At 38.4% G+C, this 19,951-nt stretch overlaps 1 protein-coding gene across 3 annotated transcripts in view; it reads left to right on the top strand.

The window, feature by feature from the left end:
• col14a1a (collagen, type XIV, alpha 1a) overlaps positions 1-19,951 on the top strand; it is a 240,953-nt gene that overhangs the window by 27,239 nt on the left and 193,763 nt on the right. For all 3 annotated transcript variants that reach the window (XM_088326131.1, XM_088326128.1, XM_088326130.1), the window contains exons 3-5: positions 7,918-8,034; positions 15,106-15,249; positions 19,124-19,222. In XM_088326131.1, coding sequence (XP_088182257.1) covers positions 7,918-8,034; positions 15,106-15,249; positions 19,124-19,222 — 360 coding nt within the window. The remainder of the gene's footprint in view (positions 1-7,917; positions 8,035-15,105; positions 15,250-19,123; positions 19,223-19,951) is intronic.

Genomic DNA, 19,951 nt, shown 5'->3' with positions numbered 1-19,951 from the left:
TCACTACAGTGTTGTGTAGTCAGTCTGCGTTATGGAAACCGAAAGCTCAACAATTCGTCTAGCCCCGCACAACTGAATTTGGCAACAGAGCACCAAAATGATCAAACACGTTTAGAACTAGGCACTATCTGCGCTGTGCCATTTTCATCATGAGTGCTCCGGCACACCTGACTGATTTACAATAACGGAAGTTTTGGTTAATCTTGCAGTCAAATTGGACCTCTGTGAACTATTCATTCATTTTATTGATCTATTGTTGCTAGGCAGAATTTTTTTCCTGCGATGAAAAAAAGATTAAGCTGCACCATAGGTAAAGCCACAGAGTTTTAAAAGTAGCCAAAAAGTAGCGGCTCGTATTTCGCGATTTCCGATAATGTATTAGTGTGCGGAGTGTCTGCAGATGCAGAGTAAGGCACGCAATTCTTTTGCCTCATGGCAGAGGGCAATATTGGGACCAAGGATTCTGTTTTTGCGCACATCTCAGCACCAAAGAATAGAACTAATGATAGGTATAGCTAGCTCATAGAAAGTCAACATCTCCCTTTTTTCCCCATTGCATTGACGATCATCATAAACCTAATTTATAAGTTAATGTGAGACAATAAAATGTTTTTTTTTACATATATGCTACAGTTTACGTATAGTTTTCTTGCTCTGCTAATCAAATAAGATGTAGGTTTATTTATTTGTAAATCTCACCTGGCACGAACCCCACCGCACGTCACTGGTTAATTTTGTGTGACATGTTTTAGCTTAACAAAATACCTTTGTGGAAAAGTTTGCAAACCCTGAAGATGTTGCACATTAAAAAAAAAGCACACAAACGGAAAAAAATGTAATAAAAACACAGATGGACCAGGTTATCGACACGGAAACTTGCTTTGAGACAGAGAAAACAATAGCAGCAATTTCCAAAAGGCGATGGTGCCCAAAATTCGGCCCAAATGCCATCTGTGGCTCAACTGCTGCCCATTTTTTAGAGCAGTGCTTCTCAAATGGGGGCATGTGAGGACACTTATGGGGATACATGCAATCTTATATAAACTCCATAACAATAAATGCGTTTACTCTGGTTTAATTTTTGGTAGAACACATCCTTTGATTTTTACATATTCAGTCCTTTAGGGAAAAGGAGTTTTAGCTTTTCCCGCTCTGTGTTGCTAGGACCTTGAAAATATCACTTTAGCCAAAGTAAATAAATAAATAATAAGTCAGAGTACAACCTGGTCTGGTCAGCAGTCTTTCAAATTCTGTATTTATGAGGTAAAAAGTTGGAAGCACAGCAAGATCTGATGAGTGACCCGTGTGGCAGAAAATTTCATCATTGCATTTGTGTTCGATACGTGACCGGCAATCTGAATTAGGCGCTTGTTTGCGGTCATGCGCCTTGCATGATTTCTAGTTCAAATCAAGGCGGGAGGGTGCTGCTCCTGTAAATCCCTTTTTAAAAAACACAAGACAAAGGCTGCGCAAAGTAAACATTTTTGCATCCAATAGAACGGGTCGCAGCGTCCTTATTCTGGCTCGCGCCTCCTGCATAGTTTAAGATTAGGCTAATTAGCATTCCGTTACAAACGCCTTTGAATAGGATTCACGCCACTGCGCCACAAAGAAACCACCTAGATATTGTGTTAGAATGGAGTTCTTTAATTTTCTAAAACAATGGGGCTTTTTCTTTGTCAACGTCTTAACATAAAGGCTTGGACACCGTCTTTAGTTGTTTGGCCTTGAGTTTTAAATGAATTTCCAAACACATTTTTTTATTTTTCGATTAGACACATAATGTGTGGTGTTGTTAGGTAAATATGTTTCATAATATTTCATTTTCCATGGGACTCAGGAAATTTGGTCTCAAAGTTGACCCATCTGGCTTGCTTTCTGTATAGCTGTGACGTCATTTAACAAACACAACACTTCCAAAGTGGCGATTACCATTAATACAACATGTGAGGCAGCTCCTAAACAGACAGCGATTGTAATGAACCGCGATTACATAATGCTCATTTCTGCTTGGAGAAATTGGAACTTTGCCCTGTCACTGGAGGACTTTTGACTGTTTTGTTGGAGTTGCATGCTTCGCTCTCCAGAGGCTGCGTAAGGTTTGTTTACCTGCTGCCGTTACAGTGTGTGTTGAATGTTTGCCTCCATCTCTGCGTAGGTGATTGTGGCTTTTTGTGTGTTTTTTGCTACTATAATTTTGTCTGGGTAGTTCTGGGGTTAGAAAACTTTTTGCCACAAATATCCATAAAACAAAAGTGTTTTGATTTTTTTTGTTAGAGTGTCATACCATATATTTTAAGACAAAATTCAAGTCAAAATCTATGAAATAAAAACGCCATAGCATGTGTCCTACATCAATATAAATTTACCATCATCATTTCTGTCCTAAATAATGGTTAAGATCAGAGAAAAAATCACCCAAAATGCTCTAGGTGCTTTGCTAGAGCTTTTGGGTGTTTAAAATTTGTCCTGTTGCTTTCCATAATAAAGAGTCTCAACAATAAACATAGATTGTTTAGTAATCTTCCATTAAATAAATTATTTAGAGATGTATAGCTAAAACGGGGTCTGCCGGTGCGACATTTTGACTGTAAACTGTATGCAGAATAGTGTCTTATCTAATCTTTTATCTCTTATACAGTATTTCACAAAAGTGAGAACACCCCTCAATTTCTGCAGAGATTTCATTGTAATGTTTAATGGAACATCACTGAAGAAACATCATTCTGACACAATGAAAAGAAGTATGTCAACAAAGGCCACGGCTTACTGTAAAGATATCCACTGGTCTGATGAAACAAAAATTTATTCAGTTCAGATGGTGTGAAGCATGTGTGGCAGCAACCAGGTGAGGAGTACAAACATGCTTGCGTCGTGCCTAAAGTCAAGCATGGTGTTGGGAATGTCATGGTTTGGGGCTGCATAAATGCAACTGGAGTTGGGGAGTTGCATTTCTCTGAGGAAAATATAAACTCAAGCATGTACTGTAAAATAGTGGAGCAAGGAATGATTCCTTCCCTCCAGAAACTAGGTCGCAGGGTTCCAGCCTGACAATGACTCCAAATACACATCTATGATGACCAATGCTTTTCTATAGGGGCTAAGGGTAGAAGGCCTAAACTGGCCAAGCAAGTCTCCAGATCTAAACCTAATAGGGGGGCATCCTCAAGCAAAGGGTGGAGAAGCACACGATCCCAAATATTCCCCCCAGCTCTGTCATGGAGGAGTGGAAGAGCATTCCAGTGATAATTTGTGTGGCTCTTATCAAACCCATGGCCAGGAGTATAAAGGTGGTTCTGCAAAATCATGGTGGTACACAGAATATCTAACTTCAGGAACTTTTACCTTAGGATGTACTCAATATACCAGGGGTTTAGCTACTAATGGCTATTTTAGTTTTTTGAGGGGGACACAATAATTTACATTAATACTACATGTTTACGCTCTCTTTTAATCGCAAAAATGCATTTCTATCATGGACACAGGCATGTCTGAACATTGTCGCTTATCCACTCAGAAGGCGTTGGATGGGTAGCGAGGAGAGTGGAGGAGGGCAGTAAAGAGAATCTTGGCCTCATGAGACTTAATTATCACCTTATTTAATGTCGAAAAATGCCGATACCGATATCCTTAAAATTCCAAAACATGGTGCTGTCAATCCGCCCGCCCGATAATTGGGCAACCTCTAATACCGATGAAATATATATAGATTTTATGCAAAAACTATGCACAATTCCCTCACATTTTGTATGTTTCAGAACTTCGGAATACCTTCAATTGTTCGGCCTTGCACGAGTTTTAATGGCAGGAATTTATAATTGAACAATACTTTATCCAGATTCAGCACTTTTGCCAACAGATACCAATAACATATCTGCTCGTGAAACAGCAAAAGAGCGTGAAATGCGGAATTTCTTCATACTCTCCAAGCGGCAGATGTGCTGACCTGTGAAGTTGAGTTGAAATAAGATACCCTCAATTTCAGTTAGCATGCACGGCTATTAGCTATAATATCTCAATATTCATTAATCTTGCTTAAGGTCTGGAATTGCCTCAATGTACGGTCCTCGGCGCACATTAAGCATTATAGCTGTCTCCTTCGATTTGAACAGCGGTTACTTATAATTCCGCACGTGTAAGGGTGTGTTCTTTGACATGCAAAGGGGAAGGCCTTGTTATTAATCTCCTGCCAACTCCATTCAAACACTATCAAACACGCGGCAAACGCTAGCGGAGTTTTAATGTTCCCACTGGCTGTGAATTATTCATCAAGTCTTATTGTGGCGAGGTGTAATTATATAGTTTTGCCCGACGCAATCGGACTATTTGATAGGTGACGTGATATGATTACCTGACGGCACCGAATCATTGGGGGAACTGCTGTACGGCATCATCGAATCAAATAACAAAACGGGAACAAGGGAAGAGTATCTCAAGGACGGCGACCTGAAATAAATCTGTGACCTGAACTAGGGCTGCACGTGTCCACTTAATAATGAACTCTTCCGTCAAGCAATCTGTGGTTTAATTAACTTGTTAGTAACCATAATGAGTGAGACAGTTCATGGTATTAGCATGATCTTTACACATGGCTAAACATATTTCCCTAAACTACTTCTTGGGAACTATAAATGTTAAGTACTACATGTTTTATCACTATTGTGCCAAAATCTTCTTACTGGGCTAAATAATTAAAAAGCTCCCTACCACAAAATAATTGATTTCACAAGATACCGTGGGCATCTTCGTTTGTAAGAGTTCCCAAATGCCTACGGTGTTTGACAATTTAAATGCAGCACACTTTAGAACAGAAGTGTCAATTCTGCGGACCGTGGGCCGGATCAGGCCCAACAAGGGATTGAACCCGGCTCGCGAGACAACGCTGAGAGAAGTGCAAGATGATAACAAGGAGTTTAAATTGTTTAATTGATGTTGCCTAAGCCAGGCACTATCTCTTTTTCCTTCTCTCTCTCAGTCTCTCTGTGTCTCTGTGTCTCGTTTGTTCTCTTTCTATTTGTCTCTGTCTCACTCTCCTTCTCTCTCCATCTTTTTCTCTCTTATCTCATTCTTTCTCCCTTTCTTCTTTCTTTTTCTACCGTTTTCCTCTTCTTTCTTTTCTTTCTCTCTTATTTCTCTTTCTCCTTCTTTATTGTGCTCTTTTACTTTCTCTCTCTCTATTACTCTCTCTATTTTCACTTTTTATCTCTTTCTCTCACTTTGTGTCCTCTTGCTCTGTCTCTCTTTTTTCAGAGAAGATGGAGAAGAAAAACATGTCTCTTTCTTTCTCTATGATTCTCTATCTTTTTCTCCCTCTCTTTCTCCTTTTTTCTTTTATTCTCATTACCCCTCTTTTTTTTCTCAATGTATTTCTGTCTTTCCATCTGGCTCTTTCACATTTTCCTTTTCTTTCTTTGACCTACTAGTCCGGGCCTGATAAAATGTTTTATCTAATGTGTGGCCTCGGAGCTCAAATGAGCTCGACGCCCCAGCTTTAGACAAATGTCTAGCAGTAGCTTCGGCACAATTTTAACAGTGTAAACTGGTTAAGAAAACCAGCATATTCATGTTCCATCTTTAAAATGTGTAAATACCATGTAAATTATAACTATAGCCTTATTCCCCTTGTTTTATAACATTATTTTCTCTGTTCCTTTATCTTCTTGCTCATACCCTCACTATGTGTAAAACTGGAGTGTCATGCCCAATTTCGTTGTCACAATATGTTAGCCCATTTGTAACAATGACAATAAAGGTATATTCTATTCTATTCTATTCTATTCTAAAATGTTAAATTTAAAATCAAACCCATCCAGTTATTTCGATAAACATGCTTGATATACTGTTATTTGAGCTAAAGAATGTTTATGTCTTTGAAAGTTAATAGGTGGTTTTATTGTTAATCAATGGAATTGAGTTAAACCTCCAAAGAAGGACCAGGACCACAGGGGGTGTATTATTGAAGCTTTAATTCCCTTCCTTGTGATAACTGCAACAGTGCATTGAGAACACAAGCTAATACATTGAAAAAATGCAAAACAACACAGAATGTTTGGTCGAATCAACTCAAGCATTGAGTTGTTCCATTTTTGACCCATGTTAATTTTAACCCAACTGTTTTACAGTGCAGACACTACGTCAGAAACATAGATAGTATTTGGGCTAAGTGTATGGAATAAAACTTTCTTTATCATCATTAATAACAACTTATGTGCAAAAAGTAGCATTGTCTTTTTCAAAAAGGCCATTCCTATTGCACTGCTTTACAATTCTCCGGTATATCAATGTAGTATTTTTTTATGTAGGTCTGTTTTGCCACTGCTCTGCTTGACTCCTATAAAGGGCTGTCACAATCAGGAATCTCTGGAGACAATTAATTTATTATTATTTATTATTCAGCCAGTATCAACCATCAGCATGATATCTACCGGAAATCATTTTGTCACGCGAAGCTATCGACGTGACTCGTTGCCTTCGATCGGCGCCGGGTTTTTAGACCCAACTGCTGTGTTGGGAGTCATTAGGTGACCAAACCCCCCAATTCCAACCCTTAATGCCGAGCGCCAAGCAGGGAGGCAATGGGTACCAATGTTGTAAGTCTTAGGTATGACTCGGCCGAGGCTTGAACCAGCGACCTCCCAGTCTCGGAGCGGGCGACCTACCTTCTAGGGTACCGGGCTAGTAGTAGCTAATTGTCACAGTAATAATCCCTGTGTGTCATGTGATGATTTAATCAACTATATAAAATAATAATAATGATACCAAAGTCAATGTGCCATATGAATATAAAGGTACCACTTAAAATTGGTTACCCTCCCCCTGTTACTTAAGAGCGTTAAAGCTCATGTTTGACTGTCATTTTTGCCATGAATAATGGTTTTAAAACAAGGAGCAAGCAAAGTTATTTTGTAAAAGTGTCACAAAATACCGCAAATGATAAGGATATTGTCCTATTTACCTTCGGCGCAAACTGCACAGAGCAAGAGAGAGAAGTGAGTGCTTTACTCTGTGTGCAGAGATCCGCCACCTCTACCGCTCACCCAATCAAATTACTCAGAGTGGTTTCTTGGCATTTTCGAGTATTTGCTGTTTGTTCTTTGAGTCTTCATCAAAAAGTATCTCAACAGTTAACATACATGGTTTTTAGTGACCTACTGCCAGAACAGGTTATGTTAGTTTGACACTCCGACTGTTGCCTGTTGAGAATGTGCCCTATCATACTGGACCGAACCTAGGAAGAATTCAGTGTTCCTTTTGCTTTCATGTACTAAACCATGTTCTAACTACTCGTCTTTTGAACACTCAGAGACATTTTATCTCTGGGCCATGTGTACTCATGAAAAGAGCTCTTTAACAATATGAGACAAAAACATGATTTGTTTTTATCTTTTTTCAGACAATTTCATGCTAATTTATATAGTGTTGTGATCTTGACAATGTACCCATGTTTTTATCATGTTGTGAAGTTTAGATATTGTTACATTTCAAGAGACTTTTGTCTTAACCCGTCAAATCCAAAATTCTGGTTGCAGCACTAGTGACGGACCACACATTTCCACATCAATATATAAGTTCCTTCAAATGTTTTTCCAATGCATAAAGCTGGCATTGAAATTGGTTCAAAGTTAGTATTTTCATCCTCAAAATCGCTTGTCTTCTTACTGAAGCAGCAACCTCTTACGCATGCTAATTTGTGTCATCGACACAACTACATTCCCGATGGAACCTTTTTGAGCAATCGCAAAACGCCCAAGTTTGAGTCTAAAACCTATCACAGATCTTTGCAGGTACGAGGGAGGGAATAGTTTCTTTCATTCTTCTCCCTCGTGGCTGAAATCATTTTAATGAATATGCTTTTGATGCACGAACCGCTGGCTAATTTCCCAAGATAGGAGCAGTGATCATAACATGTTTCTTCAGTTGCAGCTCCAAGGAGGCTTCGTTTCAAAGTACTGAACCCAAACAACTTGCTCGTCTCCTGGAAGGAGCCCAAAGGCGACTTTGATCGCTATTTGTTCCTCTACAGCAGCTTACCAGGTAAGTCGAATGAGTCTTGAAGACAATTCTTTGAACACATTATGAAAATTATGGAGAAATGTGCCATGCAGGAAAAAAAAATTCAACTTTCATAGCCTTACGTATTTTACAATGAACGTAAGCCACACCCACTTTAGTTACGGTATCCATGTATGACAGGCGGAGCAAATAGGGCGGCCGAAAAAACATAGCAACTCTTTTAGCGCTTTTCCTGATAGCATAACCATATACAGACTCTCCCCTACTTACGAACATTCGAGTTACAAAAAACTGTAAATACGAAAAAAAGTTTCGGGATGTCAAAAAATATCCGGATATTGCTTTGGGTTAGATTTTGTATTGTGTGCACTTTTTTCCGAGTACAGGACTGTAGTGCTTCTTTCCGCCGCTACCGGCGTGTGGCACTGAGAGAGCTCACCCAGCATCCACTCGGAAGAAGAAAACCGCTTTCTCTTCCAAGTTCATGTGCAAACATTCTATACTGTATCTCCAGCGCGCTAAGAACTTTGACATTTTTATTGTTTGATATCTTGTGCATCCATTCCATATGGTTGGTGTAAAGTGTAAAAAAGAGGCGAGACATTTCTTTTGAAATTAAAGTGGATCAGGAAAGCTTGATGCGGTTGAGAAAATGGTTGGATCGCTTTTTTCGGCCACTTTTAACCACGATGAAGTCGCCTAACTCTTGAAGCTTACTCTCCAGAAGTAAGTTAAACTTAACTTCATTTATCTTTATAGAGCATATTATTTTATTAATTGTTTATTTTTTAGTACTGAACAATACAGGTTACTTATACAAGCCTTAAACTTACTTATATAAACCTTAAAGATAGATTCCATACAAAATATAGCACTGACGCAACATACGAACAAAAATAAACCTACGAACGATCGATCAGAAAAACAAAACACTTAAAGAAGAACAAATAATTTGATCTAGAAAATTAATGTGAAAAATGAAAATTACCTGACACTTGTTGCTTTCCAAAATGTCCTTATGCAGTGTCGGGCCATTTAGGGACACAGGTGTGGGGTGATCGGAAACACAAATTAGGTTTGCTAGACTCTAACAGTAAATCTGAATGTGACTTACCAGACATCCTCGCACGTCTTTGTGTAAAGTGCATCTTAACAGAGCTTGTCTAAAACAACTTTGAGATGACACTTTCTTTTCTAGTAAAACAAAAAAGACTTCTTTAGGGAACATTATCTGACATAATAGATGGCATGGAATTGAGCTTTTTAAAAAGTTTAGTATTAGTGGGTGGATCTAGAAATGCATTTAAAAAGGTTATTTTATTTTACTTGTGACTCCATTGTTTGCCTTAGGTTTCTAACTGGACTATTTCAGGTTGATTCTAAGAGGCATTTTTCGGCCAAGATCACCCCTCTTACTGAGGTACCTCTAATGAATGTAAACATTTAGGTCTGCTTCAGGCTTAGTCCCTCAAATCAATTTATTTCGTTTCGGGCTTTAATACCTGTGAGCCGAGTCGGGTAGGATGTTTCCGGCCTGATCTTACATCTGCATGCCAAGACATCAAAAACAGAAACTCACCGAATAAATCAATTAACTGTATTGGCATTGTGTGTTCTCAACAAACTGCAATGATTAGCATCCTTCTAGTTTGTTTACTATCAATGTAGCATGATGTATGGTCTGCAGGAAACATTCTTTACCCTGATTGGCTACAAATGCAGAAATTCGGTTGTTTCATCCCTCGCTATATCTACCCCAGACGGGGATATTTGCTTCCAATGTCACAGCTGCACCACTGGACGGGCAACTGACCCCGCCCGAGCGAACTTCACAGATTTCAATTCAAATGCACTGCCTTAAACTGCTTAGTGTAAACGTAGCAGTGTCAGTAAAACGATATAAGGCATAAAATAATGGAACTTATTTTCCTTTCTGTGCAGCCCAGTATCGAACAATCGAAGGACTGCTACTGGTTTGCAGCCTGTTGGTTGGGTAACACTGGTGTAGTGTATTTTTTTTTTTTTTGCAAAATAATTAAAAACTGCCCTGTTTACTGTTTGTCATACCACCTTGAGAATGCCTGATCTCAGGAAGCTAAGCAGGGGTGGGCCTGGTTAGTACTCTGATGGGACTCCGGCTGAGAATACCAGTAGCACTGACGGTACTCTCCTTTGGGGAAAATGAATTTCCCTAAGGGGACTAAATAAATTGTGTTATTATTATTAAATCTAGGTTCAAAACACACTTCTAGCTTATAGCTTATGAATGACCTGTATTTCTTGTTGACAATATTTGTGCATTTTTTTGTTGCAGCATGGTCATCCTGGAAGGAGGATTACCTGCGGTCCCTCATGTTAAGGTTTAGAGTTTTTCCTTGCCCTCATGTAGGTTTTAGATCAGGGGACGGGGTAACAATAGTCTGTAGTTTTCAATATTCTGTGGTCTGTGCAGCCTTTTGAGACTCCTTGTGATTAAGGGCTATACAAATTAACATGCCTTGACTTATTATTATTAAATACATGTTTCTGCATCACATACTTCCCTGTCACAGCTTATTTCAGGAACCCCCACACAACAACAAAGGGATTACAGTAGTGGATGGGTCCACTCACTACCCAAATAGTGTTATATTTGACCCATTTTTTAAAAATGCGCACTTTGTTACAGCTTCATGTGATTTGTTAGCAAGTTGAACATAACCAAGTAGCATCCCTAATGAGCAAGTCTCATTATTATGCATCTGATTCTGCCTACTGTAAGTAACTGAAGGGTGTCAATATGTCTAATATGACCTCATCTACCTGTTTAATACGTCCACTAGTCAGCCTAATGGCCATTGACGTTTCGTGTAATCACAGCATTTCTACCTCTGCTGCATTGAACCTTTGTCACATAAAGTCCTTGACGACGTTGCTGACGGGCTTGTGATTGTTCCTGATAAAAAGCTGGCCGATGACTCTCTCTTGCACAGCCGTAAAAGTGACCACGCGGCTCGGAACGAGAAGGTTGTAACGTAAAATAGCCCCTCGACTACCCTACATAAACAAGGGACAGGGGAAAAGTTGCACCTGACAGTTTTGCGCTGTGTTTAACTGCATAGAAAGGAATTTAAAAAAATGAAATTTACGTCAGTTTCCTCTTTGGGAGCAGTGCAAGTGCCGCAGTGGTTTCTTGGCACTCAGCACATGCAGTAAAAACATTGGCGCTGCGCCTCATCCAGTCCAGATTTGCGCGCTCTCAACAATATAAAGAAGCACTCCTTGCTGAAGCTTCCTTTTGTTAATGACCTCCTTTCGAGGTTTTTCTTTTATTTCAATATATATTGTTTTGAGAAAATATGCTTACATTTTTTTTAAATGTGTCTTTGCATGATTATAGTAAACCTTAATATACAGCTGTAATAGGAGTGTTCAAACATTAGGCAAATAGACAGCTTTGATGATTTCAGAATCATTCAACGACAGTGGCTCCTCTACATATGAGATTAGTTTGTTACTGGATCGAACTTGTACCTAGAATTTCTCGTGTCTTGAACACATTTTCCCTCATAAGAAATAACTGAAACCACTTAATCTGTTCCTGGCTTCCCAAAATCATCCACGTTAACCGTAAATAGCTGGAAAACACATCTTCCTGACCAGTAAAACGTATTCAAATAGTACTTGAACATAAAAAACAGTAATAAAATATAGAGATTCCGTGATTTTTCTTGGTAATCGGGACCAGAACCAGCTGCAAAAACTGAAATTCTGCAAAGTAGTCTTTTTATTTTTTTTCAAAAAGACCTTTGTTAGACCAGACTTGCAGACTTACTGACTGAAAATGAGAGAGCGAGAGAGAAAGAGAATAAATTAAAACCCAGTACTATTTTGAATTATTTGATAGGGTTTTTTTTTTGGGGGGGGGGGGGGGGGGGGGGATTTTTATCAAAAGAGAGAGAGAGAGAGAGAGAGAGAGAGAGAGAGAGAGAGAGAGATAGACTTCGGCGGCATGACAGGGGCATGGGATACGTACTCTTCTCAGCAAGATGTAGATCAACGCAGAACAGGTGTCCCCTCACATTACAGAATGAAAGATACCATGATATGCTATAGCCAATTGGCATCGGAAAACACAAGTCAAGGAGTGCTGGCCGATCGGCGTGAATTTTGGCTGCACCTCTCCCCCACCAATTTGCACGGTTAGTTTTTGTTCTGGGACAGTAGCTCGTTTGTATTTTTGGTTGCAACTTGTTGAATATTTTTAATGTGTTTATGCCAATTTTTGGTGTTGCCACTGTAGCAAACCAATTTACAATACAAATTGTATCTCGCATTATCCTTTTCTGTAGATCTAAAAAAAGTCTGCATCATTTATGTTTGCCTGTGTCATTATCTCTTACTCCTAGCAGGCAGGATGCAGGAGCAGGCCAGTTAGGGAGAGGTGCTTAAAGTGTGCCTCTCAATCACACACCCAGGTATAAACTTTGAGAGTAGCTGAGGGTGCTTGGTGAGAGAGAGAAGGACTGTGCTATCTACATTGAGAAGCATCAGATTGAGGAAATTTGGCAGAGGGGGGGAAAGTATCGATCCCAGGATAATGGCGTGGATCCGAGCATTGCAGCCACACTAACTGGTAAATGGACTGCATTTATAAAGCGCTTTAACCAGTCACTGAGGACCTCCAAAGCAATTTACTTTTCACTTCACACTTTACCCAATCACACACACACTCACACAGCAACAGAGGAGCTGCTTCTCAGTGTTTTGCCCAAAGACACTTCATCATTTAACTGTGAGGAACCGGTAATCAAACCTGCAAACTCTTTGGTACCAAGAGGACCGCTCCTAAATCCTGAGCTACTGCCGACCGTATTGATAAATATCGATAATTGGATCTATCTGCTCTCCCCTAGAGCCAACATCATATTCACTTTAGCATTAATTGAATACAAGAACTCAAATATAAAACAGTAAAATACATCTCAGACTGAATTGCTATCTGTTGGTCTATTAGGATGTTTAACCCCTTGAACAGAGCCTGAAAAAGTAATGAGAACTTGTTATTCATTGGCAGGAACAGGTGATTATGCAAATTGCAAAGGAATGAGTTTCAAATAGTACGACATCGGGGAGTTCGATGACATAAAATCACCCAATTAAAACATTGATACTGTATTTAGCTGACTGATTTTAGTTGCGTTGCTGAGTGAGCACTGCTATTTCTTTGGTTTCTCCTCCCCCGCCGTTCTCCTAAGGGTGATGTTAAACGCCACACTGCAACGATAGTGGGACAACCAAATGAGTGAATGCACCTCATTGATGGTCTCATTGATTGCAGGGTCAACATTTCAGATAGCTGATTGTAATACGCAGCCACACGTTTTATCTTAAGGACCCATTTTGCCATGCAGCACTACTCTTGGAACGTCAATTCTTAGAAACAAAAGCCCACTCTAAGTCTTACAGTAAGATATATTTTTAGGGAACCACTAAAGCACGAACAATAGAGCTGCTCTTGTCCCGACATGCCTGTGAAAATGAAGGCCGCTAATAATATTGAGGTTTTAAAAATCTGTGGTATAAAAGCGTGTGTGATTTGGAGATTGCGTAAAAAGTGTATCGGTAGCTCTTTTGTCTTAGAGTGGCACATTCAGGTTGCGACTGATATTAGCTTTTATCATAACATTAGTTCCTCAATCAAGTGTGTGTGTTCGTGATTGACAAATAGCACATGAAGCACGGTAACGCTGAAGTCTGAGTGACTAGTTGTTTGTCAATGTGGCTCGAAAACATTTCCGCACTTTTGAATTCGCCAGCTCCGATTACATTTCGATGCACTTTTTGTTTTAAGTTAATTTAAGTCATGTTGGTTGTATTGAATTTTATTTATTTTATCGTATAACAAGGGAAGTATTTAAATTTGTATGTACCTTTATCTGAGTTCCTGCTAAGCTTACTTTTATATCCTGCAGTGTTAGTTTTTTTTAAGTAAGAGATTAGTCATGTTAGTTGTGTTGAACTTCAAATGTATGTACTTTAAAATGTTTCAGGGAGCTGTTTAGGTTTTATTTTAGTTTATTACAAGTCAAGTCAAGTCATTTTTATTTGTATAGCCCTTAATCACAAAGAGTCTCAAAGGGCTGCACAGGTTATTGCACGGACTATTATTTCAGACTATTATTATACCATCCCCTGATCTGAAACCAACATGAGGGCAAGGAAAAACTTCAAAACCTCAACATGAGGAAAATGAAGAAACCTTGAGAAGGGACCGCACATGTGGTAATCCCTCTTTCAGGATGACCAGGCTGCAATGGATGTTGCAAGTACAAATAGTACAGAGATATTACCAACAAAAAATATAGGCTATTCATATGCTATAGAGTGGAAGTGTGTTTTAAGCTTAGATTTAAACATTTCCACTGAGGTTGCAGATCGGATCTCAGGGGGAAGAGCATTCCACAGCACCGGTGCCCGGATGGAGAACGCTCTCGAACCTGCGGAACACTTCTTGGCTCTTGGGATCACCAGTAGGCCAGCGCCTTCAGAACGAAGGCTTCGGACCGGAACATAGGGGGAAATCAAATCTGAAAGGGTGCAAGTCCATGTATGATTTTCTGTAATACCAAGAGAACCTTGAAATCACATCTTAGGCTAACAGGGAGCCAATGCAGGTTAGCTAAAATCGGCGTAATGTGATCAGACTTTCTTGTCCTGGTTAAAAGCCTCGCTGCAGCATTTTGTACCAGCTGAAGACTCTTGATTCTGGACTTCTGGAGACCAGAGAGTAGTGCAATACAGTAATCGAGACGGTGGTAACAAACGCATAAATTATAATCTCCGCATCCGACTGAGACAGCTTAGGACGAATTTTAGCAACTTTCTTTGTTTCTTTTTGCATTATTAAATATCTCATACACCAAGTTTAAAGTTTTTACAGCAAATAGATATCGGCTCCAACTATCAGTCATCAGCCTCCTGTATTGGCCCCGAAAAAAAACATATAGGTCAATCCATAAGTTATATGTGGAAAAATATCACAGAAGACAGATTTCGGGGTTTTTTGGCATGTTTTATCGTTCTGCTTTTCTTATTTGCTATCTCAAACAGGTGGCCTTCAGAAGGAGATCATAACATCAAAAAGGGTCAGTAAAGTCTTGATAACAGACTACGACCCGTCCAAGGACTATGCTGTCAGTGTCGCGTCCGTCAGTGGTAGCACTCAGAGCAAAGCACTACTGGGCACATTTAAAGGTGAGTTCATATTTTCAAAGCATATGTGTTGCTATTTTGTCCTAATTTTTGGCCTCATATTCAGGGCTGCAACAACTAATCGATAAAATTGATTATCAAAAGATTTAGCAACTAAGTAGATCATCGTTTCATTGTATCACGTGATCTATGTGCCACTTAGTACTTAAATCAATGCAAATAAGAATGCACACGATTCCGTTGTGATGCCGAGAGCTGTAGAGCAGAACCACTTTGATCCGGCATAGGGCCCCAAGACCGTTTTTATTAAAAAAGTAATCTTACATTTTTACAATCTTTTTTATTGAACATTGCATCATGACTAACAAAATTGGCATGACAGTTTCAAGTTTGTAGTGTTTGACTGTTTAATATGAAACAAAGTTAACCATTTTCAAGGGCACAAAAAGTGCTGCAGAAGTACGGAGGGAAAAAAAACAGAAAATAAGTAAATAAAATAATTAAAGAAAAAAGAAAACAATTAATAATCATAATGACATGTTTAACTCTAAATAAGGGGCAGATTCTTAAGCACATTATATATCAGTTTCATATCGGGAATTTGTATCATATTCAAAGATTTAACAAAAAAAATGTTAACACCATTTTGAAAAGGTTTACATTTTTAATATATTTTTTGAGGATAAAAAAATGCTGCTCGTACAATTAAATGTATTGCTCTTTTCTTTGTTTTGTATAAGACCAAATATGATATGATCTTTGGATAAGGTGGTAGGAAAAGAGTATCTCACATATTTACAGGTGTATAGCATACAGTGGTACCATTGTTCCAGGTTACCAAGTACCTGAACGGGAAAATATAGCCTCTGGTCAAAAATACATGACAGTACGCGGCGCAATTTGTAGCTCCCAGAGTTTCCGGAACCTAAACCAACTGGCATTCGCTTCAAATCTGCATGGCAACCAGTGCCCATGCGTGCTCCCAGCATGCTCTTCTTTTTACCGTCACAGTTCATAAGAAAGACATTTTAGCAAAATTCAATGAAGTCTCGGAATTTGTGGAAAGGTATCACCCGGAGAAAGTCGGGCTATCGCTCATCATGATGATGTCCGCCTTGCGCATTTCTGACGAAATGTCAAAAGCCCGCAAAAGCAGATGTCATTGGATCAGTTATTCAATAAACGCAAGGCAAAAAGGTCATAATTTTTTTTTATAATTTCCTTTATTTCTTTGATTCTTTTTTTTCCCTTTAATATGCCTCTTGTTTGATTTTGATTTTGCGATAATTTAATTTCAACATGTACTGTATTTGTTTCATGTACTGATGCTTTTATGATTTATTTAAAAAAAAATATATCATACTGTACTTTTGCGGGGCTTTGAAAAGATTAGTGCATTTGCAAACAAAATGCAACTCTACTCACGGAGTTTTCACGTTACGAAGCTACTCCCAGAACTAATTAAACCCGTAAGTAGAGGTACCACTGTATATTTTTGTTGACTGACAAACATTTATTGTTTTGTGTTATTCAATATTCTGTTGTTATTTATTCTTTAATTTGACCAAAACTTTAATATTTGAATAAAGAGAAAGAAAATTAAAGATATCATTAAGAAATCCGATTAATCGATTAATTGAAAAAATAAACGACAGATTCATTGATTATAAAAATAATCGTGAGTTGCAGCCCTGCTCAAATTCCTGCCTGTGTATCCAATGATACACAGCAGTCGCCACTGACATGGTCTTATTCGTGTGAATGGCTTGTTTACAGCTTTTCTTGACTACATGCTTCATTTTTAGTGTACGAGTGGAGGAATGAGGAAATGCTATAAGAACGTACCTTCTGGGAGGGAAGGTGCTTTAGGATCTATCATAGTAAAATCCCTCGTCTGTTGCTTGGAATATATTTCTGCCTCAACTGCAATATGTGATCATCTGCTCCATAGAGAGACCAAATAGATTTTTGCTTTTTTCAAACATTTTCAACATATCAAAATATGACTTTTTCAAATAGAGTACGTTTCGACCATTGACGTGCAGAAAGGTTTGTATCTGATGAACAGCGTTAGGCACGTTACTTTAAAAATATAAAAGGAATTACTTCCCATGAGACTCACTACTTCTTCCAAAAAGTTACTGAGTTAGTCACTGAATTACTAAGCAATTAGTACCAGGGAATGTAACTATCTCTGTGACTTTAAAGAAAGTCGTTGTATGTCAAAGAATTTGAAATTTCCTGAGCAGTTCTCGAAGCAGTTGAATAGAGAAGAACAGATGAGTGGTTGTGTTTCAGAACCTTGTGATATTTATTGCACCTCACCACCAACATATTTGTCCTATACTTGAAGTTAAACAAAAAAAAATCCCTGGATGGCTTGACTCTTTGTCAGCTTGTTAATAATTTCGTTAATTCTATTGTTGGGCTGATGTGTGAATCCTTTCTCTGACTATCGCCCTCTGCCATAAGGCCGCAGAATTGCGTGCCTCGTTCTGCATATGCCGATGCTCAGCGCACTTTTACGTTACATACTATTGTATTGATAATATTCATTATAAAATGTAAATACTCTGCCATTTTTTAAAATAGAATCCAAAAATTGTAAAGTGAAAAGAGTTGTACAGAATTTGGAAATGTTGTACTCACTAATACTTAAGTCAGCTTCTATCAGGATTAAGTAAGTTTCTTTCAGGCTCCTTATATTGCGCGTGCAGGAATGTGCATTTCCTAGATGCGCTCAAATAAATTATTTTTTTCATCTTTTAGGTGTTGGGTTTCCATTTGGAATGTATTCAAATTGAATTGTTCCCACCCCACAATTAAGTCAGAAAAACTTAAATATTCATTATATATAACCATTAAATATATTTTTAGTTTTATGTTTCCATTATGATAGGTAAAACTGCACCACGTATTATGCTGACAGCCTTCCCTGACTGAACTTCATTGGTTTTAAAGTACTCTTTAGTGCTTCTTTTGTTCAGCATCAACTTGCATCAAGCTGTTTATTTATCCCTGTAAGTTGAATTTTAATGAGAGGGATCCGGGACTTGATACTGTAAACATAGTTATTAACCGTTAAAATAGCACGCAACCAAGGTTACAAGTCGACATAAAATGACGGGCGCATGGAAAGTTACATAGCTAAGCTTACAGGTTATCTGTATTTTCTCAAGAAATTCACTGAATGCTTGTTAAGCTGCAAATATCATTTTTTATTGGGGTTTAAATATTTACTACGAACCATTTTTTAAAGTTTATAAACCACTACTGAGTTTAACTGTAAAAGAAGAAAAGACAGATATTTAGAAAAGCACACTTATAGCAGCATTATTTTTGGGGGTAAAACATCTAGCTCAAACGTGAACCCAAAATCTGTTTTCTTATTTGAGTTGATTGAATAAGTTGCAGTAAAATATAGTTTTTCTTCTCAATTACAGAAACTTTTTGTTGTTCTTGTTTTAGTATTGTTACGCGTGACTGCCTGATACCCATATTTGCTGCCCAAAAACCTGGTTATGGGCTGGGAATAAAAACGGGAGGAACAATAGTGCGCTTCGTCAGTTTGAGTCACCGTAGTTTTTATTCTTTCTTGTTTTTTTTAGCACACGATTTTGGTTGCACTACACAATGCAGCAACAACTAGTGGTCAAATAATGCACACTGTCCCTTTAAGTATTATTCATGGTACTTTACCTTATTTTTTCCATTTTCTTGATTTGCTATATTTTTTTTCTGTGAGGTATTTTCTTAGATTCATCTGCCAACAGAAACTCTTATTTTTGGAAGTATAATCATAAAATATGAAACAAATACTTAAAAAAAGAGGATATGTTCGTTCAATCAAACAATATAGCTGAGACAGAATCAACTGTGCACCTAATCATTTCCATTTCTTCCTATCCATGTGCAGCAACTGAGCTCGCGAAGGCTGATGGAGGAGGCAAAACGGAGCCACAGCATCTGACTGATTCGTTCATTCTTTCTGAAGATGTCAACGAGATTTCCGGGGGTAAGAAAAATGCTTGCAAAGTTGCCAGGAGGCTCGTCCGTCAAACGTAGGTTATTGCGGTGCTCGGATGAATACGATCAAACGGTGTTTGCTTTTGTGTTTGTCGCTGATGACTCTGTGCTGGACAAACAGCTGTTGGGGACATTTGTTCACGACAGCTAATCAAAACAAAAACCCATCCCTGAGAAATTCTGCCTCGGGTCTTCCTATGTTCAGCTGTAGAAGATTGTAAATTTTATCCTCCTTGCTATGTCTTTGGGACCACAATACCCGACTTTTAAAAGTGACACACAAGAAGAAAATGAGAATGAATGCTGATTGGATTTCCATTCGGTTGGTAAATCATTTCTAGTTGTGCTCACAAAGGCTGGATTTGTCAATGATTTTCTTGTGTCTTTGTGGTTTCCTGTAAATTTGAACTCCTTTTGACCAGACAAGACTGTCTGGCTTTTTTATTGGGTATTTGAACTGCCAGTATTAGTACATTAGGAATAAGCCGTTTTTTTTCAGTTTAGGAAATCTCAATGTTTGATGAGACCAGTCCTTAAGAAAATATAAAAACACATTTTTCCAGGGTGATAAAAATGTTATTGTTTAAAATGGCATCTAGCAGTTGCTTCAAAGCTATTGTTAATGTGATAAAGACTAGTTAGGTGTAAAAATCAGTGAAGTGCAGTCACCTGTTTCTCATCAGTCATGGAAATATAAAATACATACATATTAATTGGT

This window comes from Urocampus carinirostris, chromosome 2 (assembly GCF_059441175.1).
Source record: "Urocampus carinirostris isolate Australia breed hairy pipefish chromosome 2, RoL_Ucar_1.0, whole genome shotgun sequence".
NCBI classification, from domain to species: Eukaryota; Metazoa; Chordata; class Actinopteri; order Syngnathiformes; family Syngnathidae; genus Urocampus; species Urocampus carinirostris.
Note: the sequence above shows the minus strand (reverse complement) of the source record. Positions and strands in the feature narration are given on the sequence as shown.